General features: G+C 49.3%; 1 protein-coding gene and 1 long non-coding RNA gene across 3 annotated transcripts in view; one reads left to right on the top strand and one right to left on the bottom strand.

Moving 5' to 3' along the window:
• The window catches only part of TTYH1 (tweety family member 1), a 110,367-nt gene extending 97,197 nt beyond the window's left edge, over positions 1-13,170 (top strand). The window contains exons 12-14 of one of the 2 annotated variants that reach the window (XM_053265871.1): positions 2,752-2,943; positions 10,066-10,144; positions 12,059-13,170. In XM_053265871.1, the coding sequence (XP_053121846.1) occupies positions 2,752-2,943; positions 10,066-10,144; positions 12,059-12,139 (352 nt within the window). In that variant the 3' untranslated portion in view covers positions 12,140-13,170. The remainder of the gene's footprint in view (positions 1-2,751; positions 2,944-10,065; positions 10,145-12,058) is intronic. The other variant, XM_053265872.1, reaches the window with a different exon arrangement.
• Positions 10,877-19,298, bottom strand: LOC128331893 (uncharacterized). The gene is made up of 3 exons (XR_008310464.1): positions 18,895-19,298; positions 18,286-18,364; positions 10,877-11,111 (listed from the first exon to the last, which is right to left on the bottom strand). It is a non-coding gene; the product is annotated as an uncharacterized LOC128331893 (long non-coding RNA).
• Between the last annotated feature and the right edge of the window lie 60 nt (positions 19,299-19,358).

Genomic DNA, 19,358 nt, shown 5'->3' with positions numbered 1-19,358 from the left:
ACAACGCCCCTCATTTAGAAAGCTTGAAGCCGTGAAGCTGCCTTCTGCTGGGGCCAACTCACATGTCCGGTGGTTGGCCCATCGAAGGGTGTTCGCGGGTCTTTCCAGACGGAAATAAATGGTGGGATATTCAATGCTTTCACACAAGTTCCAGTGTGATCTCACTCTCTGTACACACGCTGTAGCAAGCTCCCTCCAGAGGCTCGTGCTGGCCCTGTGACCTGCCTGTGTGATCCCGCTGGAAAAGCTGACAGACATCTTGAGTGTCTGGATGCTGAGTAAACTCTTGCCTTCAGTTTACCCACAAGCTTTTTTCAAAGCACTATTTATTGCTGTCTGGAGGAGTCCTAATTTTCACAGGGTGCCTGCTTTCTTCTTTTGTTCTCTGAGGGCCAAGCTAGAGAGGATGGAGCATAGGAATATAGGAAGCTGCCATATACTGAGTCAGACCATAGATCCATCTAGCTCAGTATTGTCTACACAGACTGGCAGAGGCTTCTCCAAGGTTGCAGGCAGGAGTCTCTCTCAGCCCTATCTTGGAGGTGCCAGGGAGGGAACTTGGAACCTTCTGCTCTTCCCAGAGCGGCTCCATCCCCTGAGAGGAATATCTTACAGTGCTCCCACATTAGGTCTCCCATTCATATGCAACCAGGGAGGACCCTGCTTAGCTAAAGGGACAAGTCATGCTTGCTACCACAAAGCCAGCTCTCATAAGGACATAAGAACAGCCCTGCTGGATCAGGCCCAAGGCCTATCTAGTCCAGCATCCTGTTTTACACAGTGGCCCACCAGATGCCTCTGGGGAGCCCACAGGCAAGAGGTATGTACATGCCTTCTCTCCTGCTGTTGCTCCTCTGCAACTGGTATTTAGAGGCATCCTGCCTCTGAGGCTGGAGGTGGCCCACAGCCACAACCAGACTCGTAGCCATGGACAGACCTGTCCACCATGAATCTGTCTAAGCCCCTTTTAAAGCCTTCCAAGCTGGTGGCCATCACCACATCCCATGGCAAAAAATTCCATAGATTAATTATGAACTGTGTGAAAAAGGACTTCCTCTTGCCAGTCCTAAATTTCCCGACCTTCAGTTTCATGGGATGACCCCTGGTTCCCGTGTTGTGAGAGAGTGAGAAAAATTTATCTCTCTCCACGCATAATTTTATACACCTCGATCATGTCTCCCCTTAGTCGCCTCTTGTCCAAGGTAAAGAGCCCCAGATGCTGTAGTCTAGCCTCATAAGGAAGGTGCTCCAGTCCCCTGATCATCTTGGTTGCCCTCTTCCGCACCATCACCTTCCATTATCTACCACTTAACAAAGAGAGAGTAAATACAGCCACTGGGGCTCTACTCCAAATTTGGGCCATGGCACTGGGAGAGAGGGGGTTAACCCTTCTGCCCTGCATGATTTTTCTTATCTGAATCTCTCCCCCACACCCCCATCTGCTATTTGCCCTGTGGGGCAGCCAGACTATGCAACTGAGATAGTCCAGCCAGGCCATTTCCCCCCCTGCAGGGCTAACAGCTGTGTGTCCTCATTCTCATCTGTTATTGAAGGGCACAGTCCTTTTGCAGCATACTATGGATGTATTATCCCCCCCCCCCACTTGGCCTTTAAGAGCAGGAGAGATTGTGCCCAGCCTCCACAGCACTGCAGGATGGCCGGTTCTCGGTTAGGAGTGCAGCCCGGCTGTCCCAGCGGAGTGTAGAGTATGACATAGGAAGCTGCCTGATGCCCAGTCGGACCATTTGTCCATCTTGCTGTCTACCCCAGAGCTGCACAACTTCAGCCCCAGGCCTGCTCAACTTAGCCCCCCCCCAGCTGTTTCTGGATTACAATTCCCATGATCCCCAGCCACAGTGGCCAGTAGCCAGGGATTGTGGGAATTGTAGGCCAACATCCGCAGGAGGGCCGAAGTTGAGCAGCCCTGTGCTGAAGTTGTTGTTGGACTACAGCTCCCAGCCTCCCTAGCCACAGTGGCCAATAGTCATGGGCTATGGGTGCTTCAGTCCAACGGCCAAAGTTGTGCTGCCTGGGTCTATGCCAGGGCTGCTCAACTTCGGCCCTCCTGCAGATGTTGGCCTACAACTCCCACAATCCCTGGCTATCAGCCACTGTGGCTGGGGATTGTGGGAGGTGTAGTCCAAAAACAGCTGAGCAGGCCTGGTATGCTAACTGGCCCTGGCTCTCCAGGGTGCCAGGCAGGAATCTTCCCAGCCCTACCTGCAGACGCTAAGAACTAGACCGGGAGCTTTCTGCATGCATAGCAGATGCTTTACCCCTGAGCTCCAACCCCATTCCTCCAGAGTCCTTGGGTCCCTGAGGAAGGGGGGCTCACTGCTCTCCACTCTTCTCCTCCTACCTCTCCCAAAAGGAAAGGAGAGAAGCCCATCTTTGCTTGTTGTCCCAGAGCCCACTCCAACCTTGCTACACCCTGCAGGAGAGGGTGGGTCTTAGACAATATCATCCACCTATCCATGAGGCCTGCAGTGTTTCTTGAGGTCTTTGGCCTCAGTCTACTTCAAAGGTTCTCAACCGTGAGTCCCCAGGTGTTGTTGGACTATAAGTACCCTCATCCCCAGCCACAATGGCCAAAGGCAGCCATGGCAGCCAAAGGCCTTTGTGGCTGGGCATGATGAGAGCTGTAGTCCAACAGCCTCTGGGGATGCAGGTTTGAGGGACCCTGGTCTACTTGTCACCCCAGGCAGGTGGCTCCTTCCAACTCCATTCTCCTTCATTCTCTCCTCCTTGCAGGGACTCGGAGTACGACGACATGGAGGACGACGACCCTTTCACGCCCCAGGCACGTAGGCCGCCGACGGTGCGCGCTGGGGGGGCTGGGCCCACCCTGCCCGGCTCCTATAGCCACTGTTCAAGCTGGGGCAGCCGTGGCAGCCTGCGCCTCTCAGCCCCCCCCATTTCCAACGCCCCCGTCTCACAGTACATGTGAGTAGCCCCAAGTACCCACCTCCCAACCCCCTCCCCGCGCGCTCGGTCATGACGCCCCCTGCGAGGCGGGAGGGGCGTGGAGCAGCCAGCAATGGCACAGATCTGAGTGCGCGAGTGGCGGGGGGAAGGGAGGGCAGATCCCCCCCACAACCAGCATCGGAGTGCTCCTAGCTTCTTTTCCTGCTCCTTCCTTCTCCCTCCCAACCTCCTTTCCTCTTCTTCCCATGGCATTCTCCCCATCCAGTCATTCATTCCTCTCACTCCTTCTCTCTCCTGCCATTGCTCATTCATTTCCTGAGATCTGTCTTCTGTGTTACTCCTGTATGTCATTTCAAAAGTCTGTTGGAGCCAGATCATAGTTTTAATAAGAGAGCTGAAAGTCCTGGGTCCTTCCAGATGGCAGTAGAATACCAGGTTTCACGCGGGTTGCCAGCACAATCAGCCTGGCCATACACACACTCCGAGAGGTATTTGTGCTCCTTCCTAGTGCATTCTTCTTCTCTGGCCACACAGCAAGCAGGGAGCTCACATGATTTTGGCAGTGCCACCTGCTGTTGCACTCCTGAACAACCACAACAAAAAATACAAATGCACGCCATGAAGAGGTAATAGCAGAAGAGATCAAACTGCAGGAAAGGTGAGGGCAGAGATGCGGGCAGCTAATACAACACAAGCAGAAATGTATGGGAAGACATTATTTCTAGCCACCTCATAATCTGCATTATGGAACACACTGCCACTGAAGGCACAGACGCCTTGGCAGCGAAGGCAAGACAATATTGCTTCACCTGAAATGATTGTGCTGCGCGATTACTGAAGTCAAAGCCATTTTTGCAAATTAGGAGTTGGACAGGTCGTTCACATGATCAGTGTACCTGGTGGTAGGGAGGGTGGGTGGGGAGGCAGGCTCCTACCTGCCTCCCCACACACTGTTGTCCCTGGTCTAAAGGTTCTGCCACATGTGTGGCACACGGGTGGCGCTGCAGCAAGCTACAGAGCCGGGATCCAGTGGAGGAAGTCCTCCAACATCCCACAATGCACCACGCCAGGAGCACGGTGCATTGGGGGATTTCCCCACTGCCGAGCGCTCTTGGCACCCAGCTCGGTAGACGCTTAGGCTGTAATCAGCCCGAGCGTTCAAGCCACAGGAAGTGGGATAGAAGGGTGCACTCATGCCCTTCTACCTCACTGTTAGCCCAAGTAAAAAACCCAGGCTACCAGGCCAAGGAGTGCCAGGATAAGTCCCCATCCCGGTGGTTCTCACAAGCAGCTCTACCTGGGTAAGGGCTGCTCTAGCCCAGGTAGAGCTGATTGTGCGAACAACCTCAGAAAAAGTTTATTTGATGCTTCTTTATTTTTATTCAAACCATTTCTGTTATTCTATTCAAGTCTTTAAATCTTGCTCTTGATGAGTACAAGAAGGGGCTTTATGCTTGCTGCAAGAGCCAGTGAATCAATACTCTGCACAGACAGATGGAAGATGGGAAAGGTGTGGTTTTGTGATTGCCACAGCAGCCAGCGAATCAGTATTCTGTAGAGCCAAGTGGGGAGGTGGGAGGGATGTGGCTTCATGATTGACACATGGACCGGCCAGCCAGCACTCTGCACAGCCAGATTTCCCTGGGCACTTTCCAGATTAGACCCTGCAACAGGGGTCATGTCGGATCTCGGGAGTGTGCTTTCACACTTCCTGCATTGTGACACCACAGTCCCTATGCAGACAGCAGGGTGCCGTTCACATTTCCAATGCCTTGTTTCGAATTTAATTGCTGTGATATGGAGCAAAGACATTGTATATCCAGCGTGAAAAAGTTGCTGTTTTCTCGGGTTGTTAGTTGCTGAGAGACTGCTCCCCCTGCTGTTTACATTTTCAGTGCAACTTGCCTGAACTGAGGCATTTTGCTGCTCTTGAGCAGCTAGTCTGGAAAGCTCCCTGGAAGCAGAAATAACTGATTCATCCTGAGCTCAATTCATTTTGTACATCTGTCTAGGAAAAAAATGAGTGCAGATCCGCAATGGCCCCACTGCTCAAGGCAGGTATGTCTGTCTTCACCCTAAGTGGACTATAAGAGGGTCAGTTCTGAAGATGGTATGGAAGCGACCACTTGAGAATCCTCAGCACCCTTGCAAAGCGACAAACTCCTTCGAGTCTTTCAGAGAAAACCATGAGAGTTAAACCACTTTCAGACCAATTTATCTCTGGCAAGCCAACATCTCTAGACAACATTTCAGAGTTAAGATCTGAATTCCAAACCAGCATTTCCATACTCAACTTTTTAAAACGCATGAGAAAAGGCCTGAAAACGGAGGCACACAGCACTTCCTTGTAAGGGCAGGATCTTTCCAGGGCAAAGTCATTCTTTGCCAGAAATGTCAGTGGACTTTCTTGTATCATATGTGGATCAGTCATTCCCTCTGCCTTGCAGGGATGTAGTGCCAAGAGGCATCATTGGAAGCACAGAGGTGGGCCGAGTGGGTGGATTAATGCTTGTCTGCAGTCTCTTGGCAGAGCCCCTGCTTGGCTACCAGAGAACATAAGAACAGCCCTGCCGGATCAGGCCCAAGGCCCATCTAGTCCAGCATCCTGTTTCACATATTGGCCCACCAGATGCTGCTGGAAGCCACAGGCAGGAGCTGAGGGCATGCCCTCCCTCCTGCTGTTACTCCCCTGCAACTGGTACTCAGAGGCATCCTGCCTTGGAGGCTGGAGGTGGTCTATAGCCCTCCGACTAGTAGCCGTTGATAGACATCCATGAAGTTATCCAAACCCCTCTTAAAGCCATCCAGGTTGTTGGCTGTCACCACATCATGTGGCAGAGAATTCCACAAGTTGATTATGCGTTGTGTGAAAAAGTACTTCCACTTGTTGGTCCTAGATTTCCTGGCAATCAGTTTCATGGGATGACCCCTGGTTCTAGTGTTATGTGAGAGGGAGAAAAATTTCTCTCTATCCACTTTCTCCACACCATGCATGATTTTATAGACTTCTATCATATCTCCCTGCAGTCATCTTTTTTCTAAACTAAATAGCCTCAGGTATTGTAGCCTTGCCTCATAAGGAAGGTGCTCTAGGCTCCTGATCATCTTGGTTGCATCTTTTCCAGTTCTGCAATGTCCTTCTTTAGATGTGGTGACCAGAATTGTATGCAGTACTCCAGATGTGGCCACACCATGTATTTCTATAAGGGCATTATAATATTAGTTTTATTTTCAGTCCCCTTCCTAATGATCCCTAGCATGGAATTGGCCTTTTTCACAGCTGCCGCACATTGAATCGACACTTTCAACGAGCGGTCCACCACAACCCCAAGATCCCTCTCCTGGTCACTCAGCAACAGCTCAGGCAGAAGAAGTGCTTCTCTCCCACCTGATGCTTGACTTGCTCCCCTCGCCATCCCTTCCTGGGCAAATTATTATTATTATTTATTTGTATTATTATTATTTTATTTTTATCATTACTCTTATTAATTATATTATTGTTATTTCAAATTTGTATACTGCCCCCAAACTTCCATCCCTGGGCAGTTAGGGTTTTACTGGTTCTTCTACTTCCTTCTCCTTCTTTTATTATCATCATCATCATCATTATTATTATTTTATTATATTTGCACACAGTCTACCAGATGTTATTGACTGGATTTGGTACTTTAATTATCGACCCTTTCTAAGGGTCTATAATTTTTATTTTTATTTATTTTTTTAATTTATTTATTATTTCAGATTTGTATACCACCCCAAACTTCCGTCCCTGGGCAGTTAGGGTTTTACTGGTTTGTCCACTTCCTTCTCTGAGTGTTGGGAAGAGGCGAGACAGAGGAAGAAAGACGTGTGAGTGTGTTTGTAGGGAGAACTGTTTAAAGAAAACCGGAACCACGTTCTGCCTTCTGGATCAGTGGGGGATGGGGAATAGTGGCTGGCATCCAGGCTAAGGCTTGCGCTCGCACAACCAACCACACTGCACTAGTGCAAGAAGGGTTGCCTAGCTGCATGGACCCATGGGGGTGCTCAAAATGGCACCCAGGCGCAAAAGCTCCCTGCAAAATGTATCGGGAGGAGGTTTGGGAGCAGGAGGTGACTGTGGCACTGTTGTGCACCTTCAGTGGCGTTGCAAGGGTTTATAATTTATCTATTAGATTTTTATATCGCCTCACACAGATAGAGGACTCTAAGTGGTTCACAAATGTAAAAAGAGATTAAAAACAAGACAACTCATTAAAAACAAACAGAATTAAAACCAGGATAAAATCATTTCCGCAATCACTTAAGGCCAGGCTAAAAAGAGATTTTTTTTTTTTAAGGGTTCTTAAGGCTGCTAGAGCTCTTAGTCCTCTAATATCCATAGGAAGCACACTCCAGAGCCCAGGAGCAGCTCCAGAGAAGGCCCGATCCTGAGTTGCTGCCAGGCAAGCTGGTGGCAGCCAGAGCCAGACCTCTCCTGATGACCCCAAAGTGCAGTGGGGATCATACTGGTCATACATACTTTCTCAGGTAACCCGGGGGGCCCTGCGGCATGTTGGAGAGTGCCCTGGGGCAGGATTTGAAGATAGGCCCCTGCCTTCACTGTGGCTGCCCAGCCTTCACCTGAGCGGCAAGGCGTACCTGTCCTGCCTACCGAGAAGTGCCCCTCCCTGGCTGAGCTGACATGGCCTGATGATGTCACCACCCTGGCTTGGTAAAGCAGAACTGCCCCGATACCAGTGAGAACAGGCTGCTTGTTCTTGCTGGCATTGAAGCAGCGCTGCTTCACTGGGCTGGAGCGGGTTGGAGCCGAGGGCCCGGTGCAGGGGGGTGCAGGAGGCGGCTGGAGCCCCCCAGGCATTCACACCCCTGTCACCATTGCAGCTACACTCCTCCCTGTTGTGCAAGTGCAACACTAGTCTGGAATGCAAGCACCTGACTTCATGCAGCTCCTTAGCGCAACTTCCTTGGGCTTTGGCAGCACGTTTGTGCAAGCACTTTGTTCGTCGGGATGTCAGCCAGTATATTTTATCTATGTCTTACATTTTAATCCCACCCTTCCTCTCAGGAGCTCAGGGCAGTGTACCTGATTCTCCCTACCGCCTCTCCTTTATCCTCACAACTCTGAGATAGGCTAGACTGGCCCAAGGTTTGTGGTTTGTGGTACAAGCTTTGTGGTTAAGCAGGAAGAGGAACCTGGGTCTCCCTGCTCTTAAATCTAACTCTCTAACCACTACACCACACAGAGTTCCCACTTGTAGGATTGCCCCCACTGAACCCAAACCAGGATCCAAGCAGCACCACTTTGGATTTCCTATATCCTGCCCCCCTCCCCAAGCAGTTTAGTATGAGACCAGGATAGTGGTTACTTTTATTTTCTTCACTTGTCTGTCCCTTATGTGTCTCACTCACCCATCCCCATTTCTACTGTTTCCAAAAGAGTTAGCCAACAACTAATGCATATGAGCCCCTATTCCCTCCCCTTTACACAGCAATACGGGTCAGGCCTGCCATCAGCCCACTGAACCCAGCATGAGGCTTTTCCACATACTGTACTGTTTCAAGAATGCTCTTCTGGAGACAACCCTGTGACCCTTCTGGTCCATGCCATAAGTTAATGTGTGCTCAGCTGCTGTTTAGTTTCTCCCCTCTTTCTAAATTACGGTCAGTTTCTGAGGCCTCCAAAATAACTGGGCAGCATCCAGACTAACGCTGCCCTCATGTGGAAACATTTTGTCCCACTTCCTTCTGTTGCCCGTAGTGCCTCCTGGAAATACATTCCTGAGGGCTGGGGACACTCAGGGACATATTTTTCAGGAGACAGGGCAGCAGACAGAAGGGGAACGTGGCAAAAATGTTCATAAACAAGAGCAGTGGATGCTGCCCCCTTTTTATTTTCTTTATTTCCTTCTCTTTCTATTTATTGGTGTGTGTGTGTTTTATGCCGTGCCACACTTGCGTATGAGAGATTGAGATCAAAATATGGTCTTAATGGCTGTTCACTATCTTAAGTAAGCAGGGGGAGAGCAACTGGCCCTACCCAAACCTAGCACAGCATCCCTCCAGTGGCTGTTGCTGGTGTCTATCTTACATTTCTTTTGAGATTGTGAGCCCTTTGGGGTCAGGGAGCCATCTTTATTGATTTATTTTTGTTTCTCTATGTATGTTTCTCTATGGGAACTTTTGCTGAAAAGCAGTATATAAATATTCATAGTAGTAATAAAGGGGTTGGGCCTAAATTTTCCTTAGGCCTGGTTGATACATTTCCTTGGCTGTGGACCCTCACGGTGGAGGAATGAATAGCCTCCCATTATCACATACACATCTATCTATCTATCTATCTAATTATTCTGGGTATGCCTTGGAATGTGCGTCCCAGCGCCCAGCTGATTGGCTGGGCAGCGGACGGGCCTGATTGGCTGAGGCACACCCAGGAGGATTGGTTGCCATGGCAGCGGCAGGCCTGGCCGCAGCGGCCAGAGGCAGCGGTGGACCCAGCCCAGCCACAGAGGCAAGGCCCAGGAGGTGGGTGGGAGAAGTGGCGGTGAGGAGGAAATGTGGCTGGGCCGGGAAGTGGAGACTGGGGCAGAAGGTGGTGGGGGAAGAGGTAACCGCCGGCCCCAAAGAGCGCACAGATGCTCTGTGTGGGGTCGGCTAGTATAAAATAAACTCTGATGGAAGAACTCCACACATAGAGTTGTGCGCACACATATGTTGTGATTTCCCTGATCTTCCTTCTACCCTTTGTTTTTGAGGGGGAAGAAGTGTGCAAATTTGGCCTCTGTGCAAATGGCCAACCAAGTGGAGGCCCTGCAGCACACATTTCCTTTTGTGTGTGGTTAGAGAGGGCCAGACACCCAATCCTCCTCCACAAAAAATGGATCCACAGCTCAGGTTAATGTCTCAGCTGCACCTTAGTTAAATCAAGGCCCATGATCCAGCCTGTGGCTTCCTGTCACATGACCAAAATAAACTCAGCATCTCACTAACCGCCACCTGAAGAGACTTCTGGAGGGGTTGTCTGGAAACCTATGAGCAGCCAGCAGGACGGAAGCTGCAAGTAGCTCAGGTTGAATCTGGGAGCAGATTGACCTTCTAGATCTGGGATGCTGGTTTGGGGAGGAGGTGCATTATCAGCTTCCTTGTCCGTGTTGCTTGCAGGAGTCAAAGCGCTTCGTACAGTGGCAGTCCTCGATTTGAGAGTGTCCCCCTCATCGACCGTCATTCCCCACCCCCTTCGGTAAGTTAGCAACCCTGACTCCCGTTTTCCATTAGTTGGAGGCACCCCGCCCCACAGGCTGCAGTGCTGTGGCTGCAGGACCAACCCCTCCCATTTTATGGCCCCTGTTGGACTGCTAAAATGGGAGGAGGTCCTGTTAGAAATCGGATGGACTGTAATATTTGTATATGATTGCCAGTTTTAGATTTTAAACATTATGCTGCTATCTGTGCTGGACCACGTGGACTCTGCCAGAAAAAGAAATAATAGCAAAAGCCATGTGTTTGGTGCTGTGGCTGAAGCCAACAGACAAGGGCATTCGGCGGGGGGGGGGGAGCAAGAGGGGATAGCCCCCCCCCCCCTTGAGCCAGTTTCCATTGAATTGAATGGGGCATACTCCCAGGGAAGGGGGTATTGGATTGCTGGCTTTGCCCTTGGTTCCCAGAAAATGTCCTACAGACGCCCATGTCAGCAGATTCAGTGGAGGTTCTAGGGTGGTGTGAAGGAACCACACATGGTGTGGGAACCATCCCCACAGCTGCCTGTGCCAAGTTGCTTTGCCACACTTTCCACCCCTCTTCGCATGGCAGAACCTGTTGCGGGGGGGGGGGGGATACAGAGGAATCCCAGGCACACAGGCCTGCAGTCTCTTGCACAGCAGCATGTTGGGGATGAACTCAGCAAGCTGACTCTTTAGTGCACATGGAGGGAATATGCAGTTCAAGAAAAAAACAAAAACAAATGGCTCCTGCTTATTTTTATTTTTTAAATGCTGGTTTTGACACACCAAACTCGGCAGCTGGTCAAAAAACCATCCGGAGCTTTTGTTTTCCTGGCTGGCAATAGTTCCAGTGTGCCGCATGTGGTGGCCTGGCAGCTCTCACCTTTTACATGCCTCCAATTGACAGCTCACCTTGCCAACCAGATTCGTTTAGAACCAGAATCAGGGTTGTAGCTGGCCAACCGGTCCAATTGGAATTTCATCCACCTGGCCAAATAGAGAGACATCAAGCTCTTAGTGCGGTTCAGTGCAATGAGACAGGAATCCTTCACCTTTAGAACTGCACGGAATGGACCCTTGGAAATTGCCGAGAAGGCAGGATGTTTCGGATGAAGGTGGTGACATGGGCCTGGAAGGCAAATCTACCGTCAGTCATAGAAGCTTGGACTGAAGGAGGCTACACTTTGTGGTTAACAAGCACGTAGCCTACAAAAAGAGATGGGAGGACAGCTTTGGATCAGGGGCGGTCCTTTCAGGAGGTGAGGCGAGGTGGTTGCCTCAGGCAGCAGCTTACTGGGGTGCCAGATGCCCCCCACCTCCATCAGAGCAGACAGATCTGACTTTTGCCAGCTTCGCAGGGCGTACCTTTCCTCACACTCCTTGCAAAACCCGAAGGAAGCACAAGGAGAGAAGAGAAGGCTCTCTTCTCCCTGCCCCCTACGCCACTTTCAAGCTGGTGAGGGTTACTTTTGAAAGGAGGCTGGCCCCCACCAGGGCCAGAGGGCAGGGCGCTGCAGTATATTTGGCAAGGCTGCTCAACTTCGGCCCTCCTGCAGACATTGGCCTACAATACCCATAATCCCTGGCTATTGACTGCTGTAGCTGGGGATTATGGGAGTTGAAGTCCAAAAATGGGGGTGGGGGTGGGCAAAGTTGAGCAGACCTGATCTTTGACCACCGCTGCTTTGGATGCAGCAACTTGTAGTAATCACAGGGGTCACACTGGGGGGAAATGCACAGGTTGTATTGCCAGCCACAATCTGCCCATTGCCTCCCCCGCCTTGCCACTGTATGCATTTGCGAATAGAAGGGAAAATTATGGAACAGACTCTTCTTACTTTGAATTTTATCATTAAGTTGTTGTTGTTCTTCACTACAGTAATATATCTTTTGAATCTTTACCTTCCCACTCCTCTCTATATGTTGTCTCACAGTATTCCCCCAGCATGCGAGCGTCTTACGTTGGTGCTAGCGAAGAAGTGGACCCCCGCTACCGGACTGGATTTCTGCCCTAGATGCACCCAGAAGACCCCCCCCGCCCCAACCCACATCAATACCATCCAACTAACACAGAGCAGACCCCCCGCGTACACACCTCTTATCAGAGCGCAACTGAAGCACACCCTCTCACTGCGTGTGCCCCCTCCACCCGAGTCTCTTCTTCACTCACTCCATTTGCCTGCCCTCTGTAGAAAGCAAGGGAAGTGACGGGGGGCAGGGATGTGATCCCTTAAGGGACATTAAACAGAGGCAGGAGTGAGGTGTGGGGAAAGACCAAGGAAAGGGGGTCAGAGAAAGAATATAATTTTTAAGAAGAGGCAGGATGGAGAGACAGGACAAGGGTGAGCTAAGTACAAGGCAAGAGGGGTGAATGAATTCAGGAATGAGAGAAGGAATGGCAGAAAACAGCAGGCGAGGAATTAATGAGTACAAATTTAGCGTGAAAGAATAGAACTATATATATATATGAATGAGTGTATCCAAGAGCCAATAGAGTGGAAGGACGGAGGGACAGAGCGACTGAACAAATGGAACGTAGGAAGCTGCCTTATACCGAGTCAGACCAGTGGTCCATCTAGCTCAGTGTCCTCTACACTGATTGGCAGCAGCTCTCCCAGGTTTCAGACAGGGGTCTTTCCTAGCCCTACCCGGAAATGCCGGGGATTGAACCCGAGACCTTCTACATGCAAAGCAGAAGATCTACCACTGAGCTACAGTCCCTTTCAAATGAGTGGAAGAAAGATAGACTGAACAAGCAAAAGGAAAAGGGAGACAAGAGGTGGCTTAAAATAACAGCGGAAGCCATGCAGCGAGAGACCTATCATCCCTGCTCTACACTCTCAGGCTGGGCATATCAGAAAGGTGGAGGCCACCGCCACCACTGGGACCCACAGGGAGATCCAAGGGAAGAGGGGAGTCCAGTTGGGGCCCAGAGCCACCCCTGCTCCCCACCAGCCTCCTTGCTCCTAATTAGAGCCCCCCTGCCCCCACACTAACAAACGTTTGGAACTTGCCCAGTTTAAAATAAAAGGGAAACTTTATTTTACATGGCATCTGCTTTTGATTTTGTGTGTGGGTTCCTGAGATTCGTTTATGGCCGGGGGGGTAGGCAACTTTAGCTCTCCAGCTGTTGTTGAACTACAACTCCTATCATCCCCAGCCACAATTGTGGCTGGAGATGATAGGGGTTGTAGTTCAACAACAGCTGGAGAGCCAAGGTTGCCTATCCCTGTTGAAGGTGGGTTCTTGCTAATAAAAAAGAAAACTGTACATGCATTCAAAAACTCCCTGATTTCTATATTCTTGAACCAAACATTGGGATTTTGAAGAGCGGAACCCACAAATTTCTAGATCAATTTTGAAATCTTACCATTTGAAATTCTAGCCCTTGGGCAAAGAGTGATGGGTCTGGGATAGTAAAACCTAATACCCAAATTGAAACGCTGATGCAAAACACACAATGAACTACTGTACAGGATATGTACATTGGTAGCTGCATTATACTGAGACTAACTAGCTCAGTATTGCCAGCGCTGGCTGGCAGTAGTGGCTTTCCAGGGTTTCAGGCAGGCATCTTTTCTCAGCCCCATCTGAGGATGTTCAAGCATTGAATCAGCGAGTTTCTGCATTCAAAGCAGGTGCTTTACTACTGAGCTACAGCCCCATTCCCTGTGAACTGCACGTGACATTTTGTAAACTGACCATGGTAAACTAACTCAAAGCTCACACTATGGGGATTCTTGAAACTGAGGTTTGGAATTGCAGATTCAGAAATACAGAATGTAAATTACTCACCCCAAATTAATTTGGAGGTCTAGCTCCCATTCGCTGCTGGGGACCTTTTTTTTTTTTTAACTCTCCCCGCCCCCCACCCCTCATTCAGTCACATGCCAGCATTTGGTGAGGGATCTGTATGAAAACAGTTTTCAGTTCTGTTGGGAGACAGCAGAGACGGTAACGAGTCCTTTGTGTCAGCTGTTCTCCCTCCCTTCCAGTGATTCAGCTGAGCTAAATTTAGTGAAACAGCAAAAGGCACAAGCGTTCTGTCTGTTCTGTCTCCCTGTTGCACCTGCTGTGATAATAGCTCCTTTTTCCAGCTGAGATGAGGCTATTATACGCTCCCTGACTGTTACTGAGTCCTCTGCCATATCCTCTGCCTACCCACACAGTCCAATTGGAGGGATGGGTTCCTCCCCACCCAAGCCCCCAGTTCTTCCCTTTCAGGAGTGCTGCCTTCTATCCATTTAACTCCACTTATACAGGGACCAATGCGTACTCTCCAACTGCTCCAATTTACCCAGGGACAGGCCCTCTTTTCTAGTCCCTGTCCTGGTACAGACATCGCTGTCCCTCCTGTGTCCCAAACGTTGGCTTTCAGAGATCTGTAGTTAATATTTTGTTAGTGTGAGTTGCTCGGTGTGTCAGAATTCAGGCTTCAACTCCCTGTTCAGAGACTCTAGAGCAGGGGTAGGCAATGATTAAGGATCTCGGGATGGCACGTTGGCCAACACAATATCGCTGAACATCTTCAGATTATCACAACCGGAAATTGGTCGCCTGTGTGCAAATTGGGAGCCTGTGTGCGTTGATTCTCACCTATCTATTGTTTGAGTGTGAGAACCAGCCATTCGTTTTAGCAGCCAGGTTGCTATTCTGGGCTGATCGACACCACAGCAGGGGAACAGTGAAAGCCCCTTACCCACCGGCAGGGTACAGAGCAGCAGAGCCCCAATCCAGCTGCTGTCTCTGCCCTGATACACGCACACTGCTTAGACGAGCAGAAGACAGACCAACAGGGACAAACCTGATGAACCACCCAGTTCGCATTGCCAGATCTAAACCAGGAGTCTGTGTTTGTATCTTCAAGGCAGGGATTTTCAACCTTGGGTCCCCAGATGTTGTTGGACTACAACTCCCATAATCCCCAACCATAATGCCTGAAGTATGATGGGATTTGTAGTTCAGCAACATCTGGGGACCGAAGGCTGAGAAGCCCTGCAGTACTGCACAGGTTGCTATCTGTGAGAGAACTCAAGCCTAACTGAAAGTCACACTACACTAGAACCCTTTACTGATCATTCAAAATCTATCTATCCATCCATCCAATTGAATGTCTGGACCAAAGTTGGCACAGTGACTGCCTAGGACCCTACGAGTAACATAGGGTACCCGACAACCTCAACAACCACTTTGCACTGACAGATGGATGGATGGATATACAACGGATATAGCCAAAAAACAGATAGGGATGCAATAACAAAGAGATACTCACACCAAACTTTGCAAAGTGACTGCCTAGGACCCTACGAGTAACATAGGGTGCCCAGGAACCCTGACAACCTCGCACAGACAGACGGATATACAATGGGTATCGCCACAAAACAGATAGGGATGCAGGGGCATAGCAAGGTTGGAGTGGGCCCAGAGACAAGATTTTAAAATGCCCCCCCACTGAAGCTCATCTCATGAAGTAAAGGAATCTTAAATGAGGCTGAATAGTGGTAACAAAAAGAATAGCAAAATTATTTTTTAAAGGGTTTTGTAAATTGTGGACGATGCAAGTCATTTAATGGTACTAGAGAAAGACATGCTGTTCTGGTAGCTCCAGGTCTTAACACTCACATCAATTTTGAAGGATGAATACAACTGAAAGAAGCCCGGGTGGGTGCGCGACTGAGGGAGTCAGTCATCTGACCTGCCTCGGGGGGGGGCCTCCAAGGCAGTGGGCCCCCAGACAACTGTCTCCCCTTGCCCTATTACAGTTACACCTCTGTAGGGATGCAATAACAAAGAGATACTCACACCTGAGCAATGTCAGGTAGTTAAAGCTAGCATTTATATATAGGCTAGCATTGTCATTAGGTAGCACAAGACAGCAGTCCTTGGGTGATAAAATGCTAGTCATTGCTAAACAGCATCAAATGCCAGGGCTTTGATTTAATACTATTATATTTTTGTTGTCAGCCTGGAGGTCACCATTTAAGTTTTCGACCTCAGCACTAAAGTGACTACTTCGACTGGCCATAGATGTGTGACCTGATTGCACTTGTCCTGTAGAGAGGGAAAGGCTCTCTGCACACTATCAAAGATTACACTCATTTTAATTAATCATGTCCCAGGGCAGAATATGGGATATGTCTGTTGAAATTCTACCTGTCACACAGAGAGATGAGCCCTGCCAGGGAAAAGGCTGGCAACCCTAGTTTAGGCCTGGATATTACTAGGGATGTGCACAAAACCGGTTTGCCTGGGTTGGTTCAGATCCGAACCGGGTCCAAACCAGGAGGGGGTGGTTCGGTTTTGGTTTTGTCCGAACCACACCCTGGTTCGGATCCGAACCAGTTCGGACCGGTTCAGACACCTGAAAATTGTCTGTCTACCACCCACCCCACTTTTGTGCCCCTAGGTGCTCCACAATAGGGGATATGGACTGGTTCGTGTCCCATTATACTCTATGAGAAAAATAATTAAAAATATTTCAAATATTCATAAAAAATCATAGGGGTGTCTGATTGCTTCAGGGTTTGCATGGTTGTTGGCACCCATGGGTGCTCCACAATAAGGAATAATAGCCTGGTTCGAGTCCCATTATATCCTATGAGAAAAAATTAAAAATAATTTTCAAAAATTCATAAAAAATCGTACGAGTGCCCGATTGCTTTGGGGTTTGGGTGACAGGTACCCCTGGGTGCCAGCTACCATCCTACCAATTTTTGGGTGTCCAAACTTTTTGGGTGTCCGGATTCGAACTGAACCAGGGGTGGTTCGGTTCGGATCCGAACCTCCAAACCACCCCCAGTTCGGATCCGAACCAGTTCGCACATCCCTAGACATTACTATTTTCTCTACTGGCACTTGACATTCTCCCAATTGACAGCCCAAGGCTGTTAGACTCCCTTTGTCCTACAATAGTTGCTGATCAGACCTTCAGAGGTCACCAGGGAAGAACTGAACTCTAATCCATCCCTCCTCTACCAGCTGTTGTCCAGTAAACCCTGCCCTCACTCTGGATTGGGCCCCAGGGATTTGATTCTCCTGCAGATTTCACAGACAGGGCTTCTACCCCGAATCTCCTTCGGGAGAGAGTGTGTGTGTTCACACACTAGCCAAACTTACCCTAAAGTCCCTTTGAGATCCTTGGACCCACTCCACACACAAGTCAGTCTTCGTCTTGCGAATTCTAGCTTATCTCGAGGTATTTCCGGGTTTTTAAAATGCTGGTTTGAAGCTACTTTTTCTGAAAACTCAGGCACAAATAGGGAGAGACACTGATGGTAGAACCATTAGCGTGATAAGAGGGATACTCTCTTTACAAATGCAGATGTAGCTCTTTAGCAATCTCTCCCCCGACCTATTGGCTAGAAGGAAAACAGGGAGGTATGCCATGTGAACTTGTAAAAACAAAAACCGAGAGCAGAGGGGAGGGGCTGCTTCCCTCAATGCCGCGAGTGTGATTCGAAGTGACTTCACTCAACATTTACCCCGCAGCATGAAGCCAAGTACGAATAACTCCCAGGGGTTTCTTCCTTATTTAGAGAAGGAAATCTCCAAATTTCTACTCTCCAAGCAGCTACTTTAATTAAGGTCTAGTCCTCCCTCAAGCCTGACTATCACTACAGGTAGGAAACCTCTGGCACTCCAGCAGCTCCACAAGCCACTTGTGGCAGGGGATGTTAGGAGTGCCAGAGCTTTCCTACCCCTGCCTAGATATTCCTAAATCACAAATACATAACTAAAAAATAAATAAATCCCTGGGGAAATAAAAAAAATTTTTTAAGGTTTCCCCCGACACTGAAAAGATGACCAGGCGATCCCTGTACATACAGGCAGGCTGCTGGGGAGGCAAGCAGTCTCTTTCAGCCCTCAGCTGTACAAAGGTTTTAAATATAACTAGCGATACTTGGGATTGCACAAATTTTGGTTACAACATAAGGACAGCCCTGCTGGATCAGGCCCAAGGCCTATCTGGTCCAGCATCCTGTTTCACACAGTGGCCCGCCAGATGCCTCTGAGAAGCCCATAGGCGAGAGGCGAGGCCATGCCCTCTCTCCTGCTGTTGCTCCCCTGCAACTGGTATTTGAGAGGCATCGCAGTTCTTCTGAGGCTGGAGGTGACACATCCCTGAAAGAGATGTATTTATGGCTATCCAGAGGCAGCTTACCTCTGAACCCGTTTGGAGGGAACAAACAATGAGGATGGACTGTCCTCACTTGGGGATCCCTGAAGCATCTGGTTGGCAACTGTGAGAAATAGGATGATGAGAATGGACCTTTGATCTGAACCAGCAGTGCAATAACTGTACTGCGGAGCCTCTTACTGAATGTTGTGTTTTACTTATATTTTAATCAGTTTATACCGCTTTGGGCACTATGTGGATTTATAAACATAATAAATAATAACAGCACAATCCTAAACATGTTTACAAGGATTAGGGTTGCCACATTGTTCTGGGGAGATTTCTCTCTCCAATATTCCCCCCCCCCATTACCTTCACACTTCCAAGCCACTCAAATCTACACGATTGCTTTCAACAGTCATCTGGGCCTTTCCCAGCCAGTAGGCTTTACCGTGGGATTAAGAGGGGTGAAATACTGTGAGTTATGGGGCATATCGGATATTTTGAATTGGCCTAAAAACCCGATGCAAAAAGTGAATATTTTTTTTACCCCGACATAAATCGGGTTAAGCTCCAATAAGCCTGGAAAACCCAAATCGTGTACACTCCCCAATAAATTGGCGACATCAATCTGGACAATATGCAAATACATACCTGCCCTTCCAAAGTAAAATCACCCTCTGGTAGGGCTCCTGGGATTTTGATGCTGTGATTCTTGGCGACTCCAGGCCAATCTTAAATAGGTCTCAACTGTCACCCAGAAACACCCTGATTTCATTAGCAACCATAACTCGGATTCATTTATTTATGCAAAGGATTTATATACTTCCGTCTTTCTCCCGAAAGCAGTGCTCAAGGAGGCCGCTTACAATACCGTGCAGTCATGATTTTAAAAGCAAAGGAAAGTAAGCCCTGCTACTCCCAAAATGGGGCTTGCACCCAGGTCAACATACACCCAGAATTACAGGCTTAGGACAAGTGTGTGTGTGTGCACGCATTATTAGGCATGCTTGGTTGGTGCTCCATCCGCGCCTCCGCCAGATACGGGTTTAGCCCCGCTCAAGGGGGCAACCAAAGAACCCAACGCTGGAGAGGAGGATCCGCCTCTGTGACGTCAC

This window comes from Hemicordylus capensis, chromosome 6, assembly GCF_027244095.1.
Source record: "Hemicordylus capensis ecotype Gifberg chromosome 6, rHemCap1.1.pri, whole genome shotgun sequence".
NCBI classification, from domain to species: domain Eukaryota; kingdom Metazoa; phylum Chordata; class Lepidosauria; order Squamata; family Cordylidae; genus Hemicordylus; species Hemicordylus capensis.
This window is presented reverse-complemented; position numbering and strand designations above follow the sequence as displayed.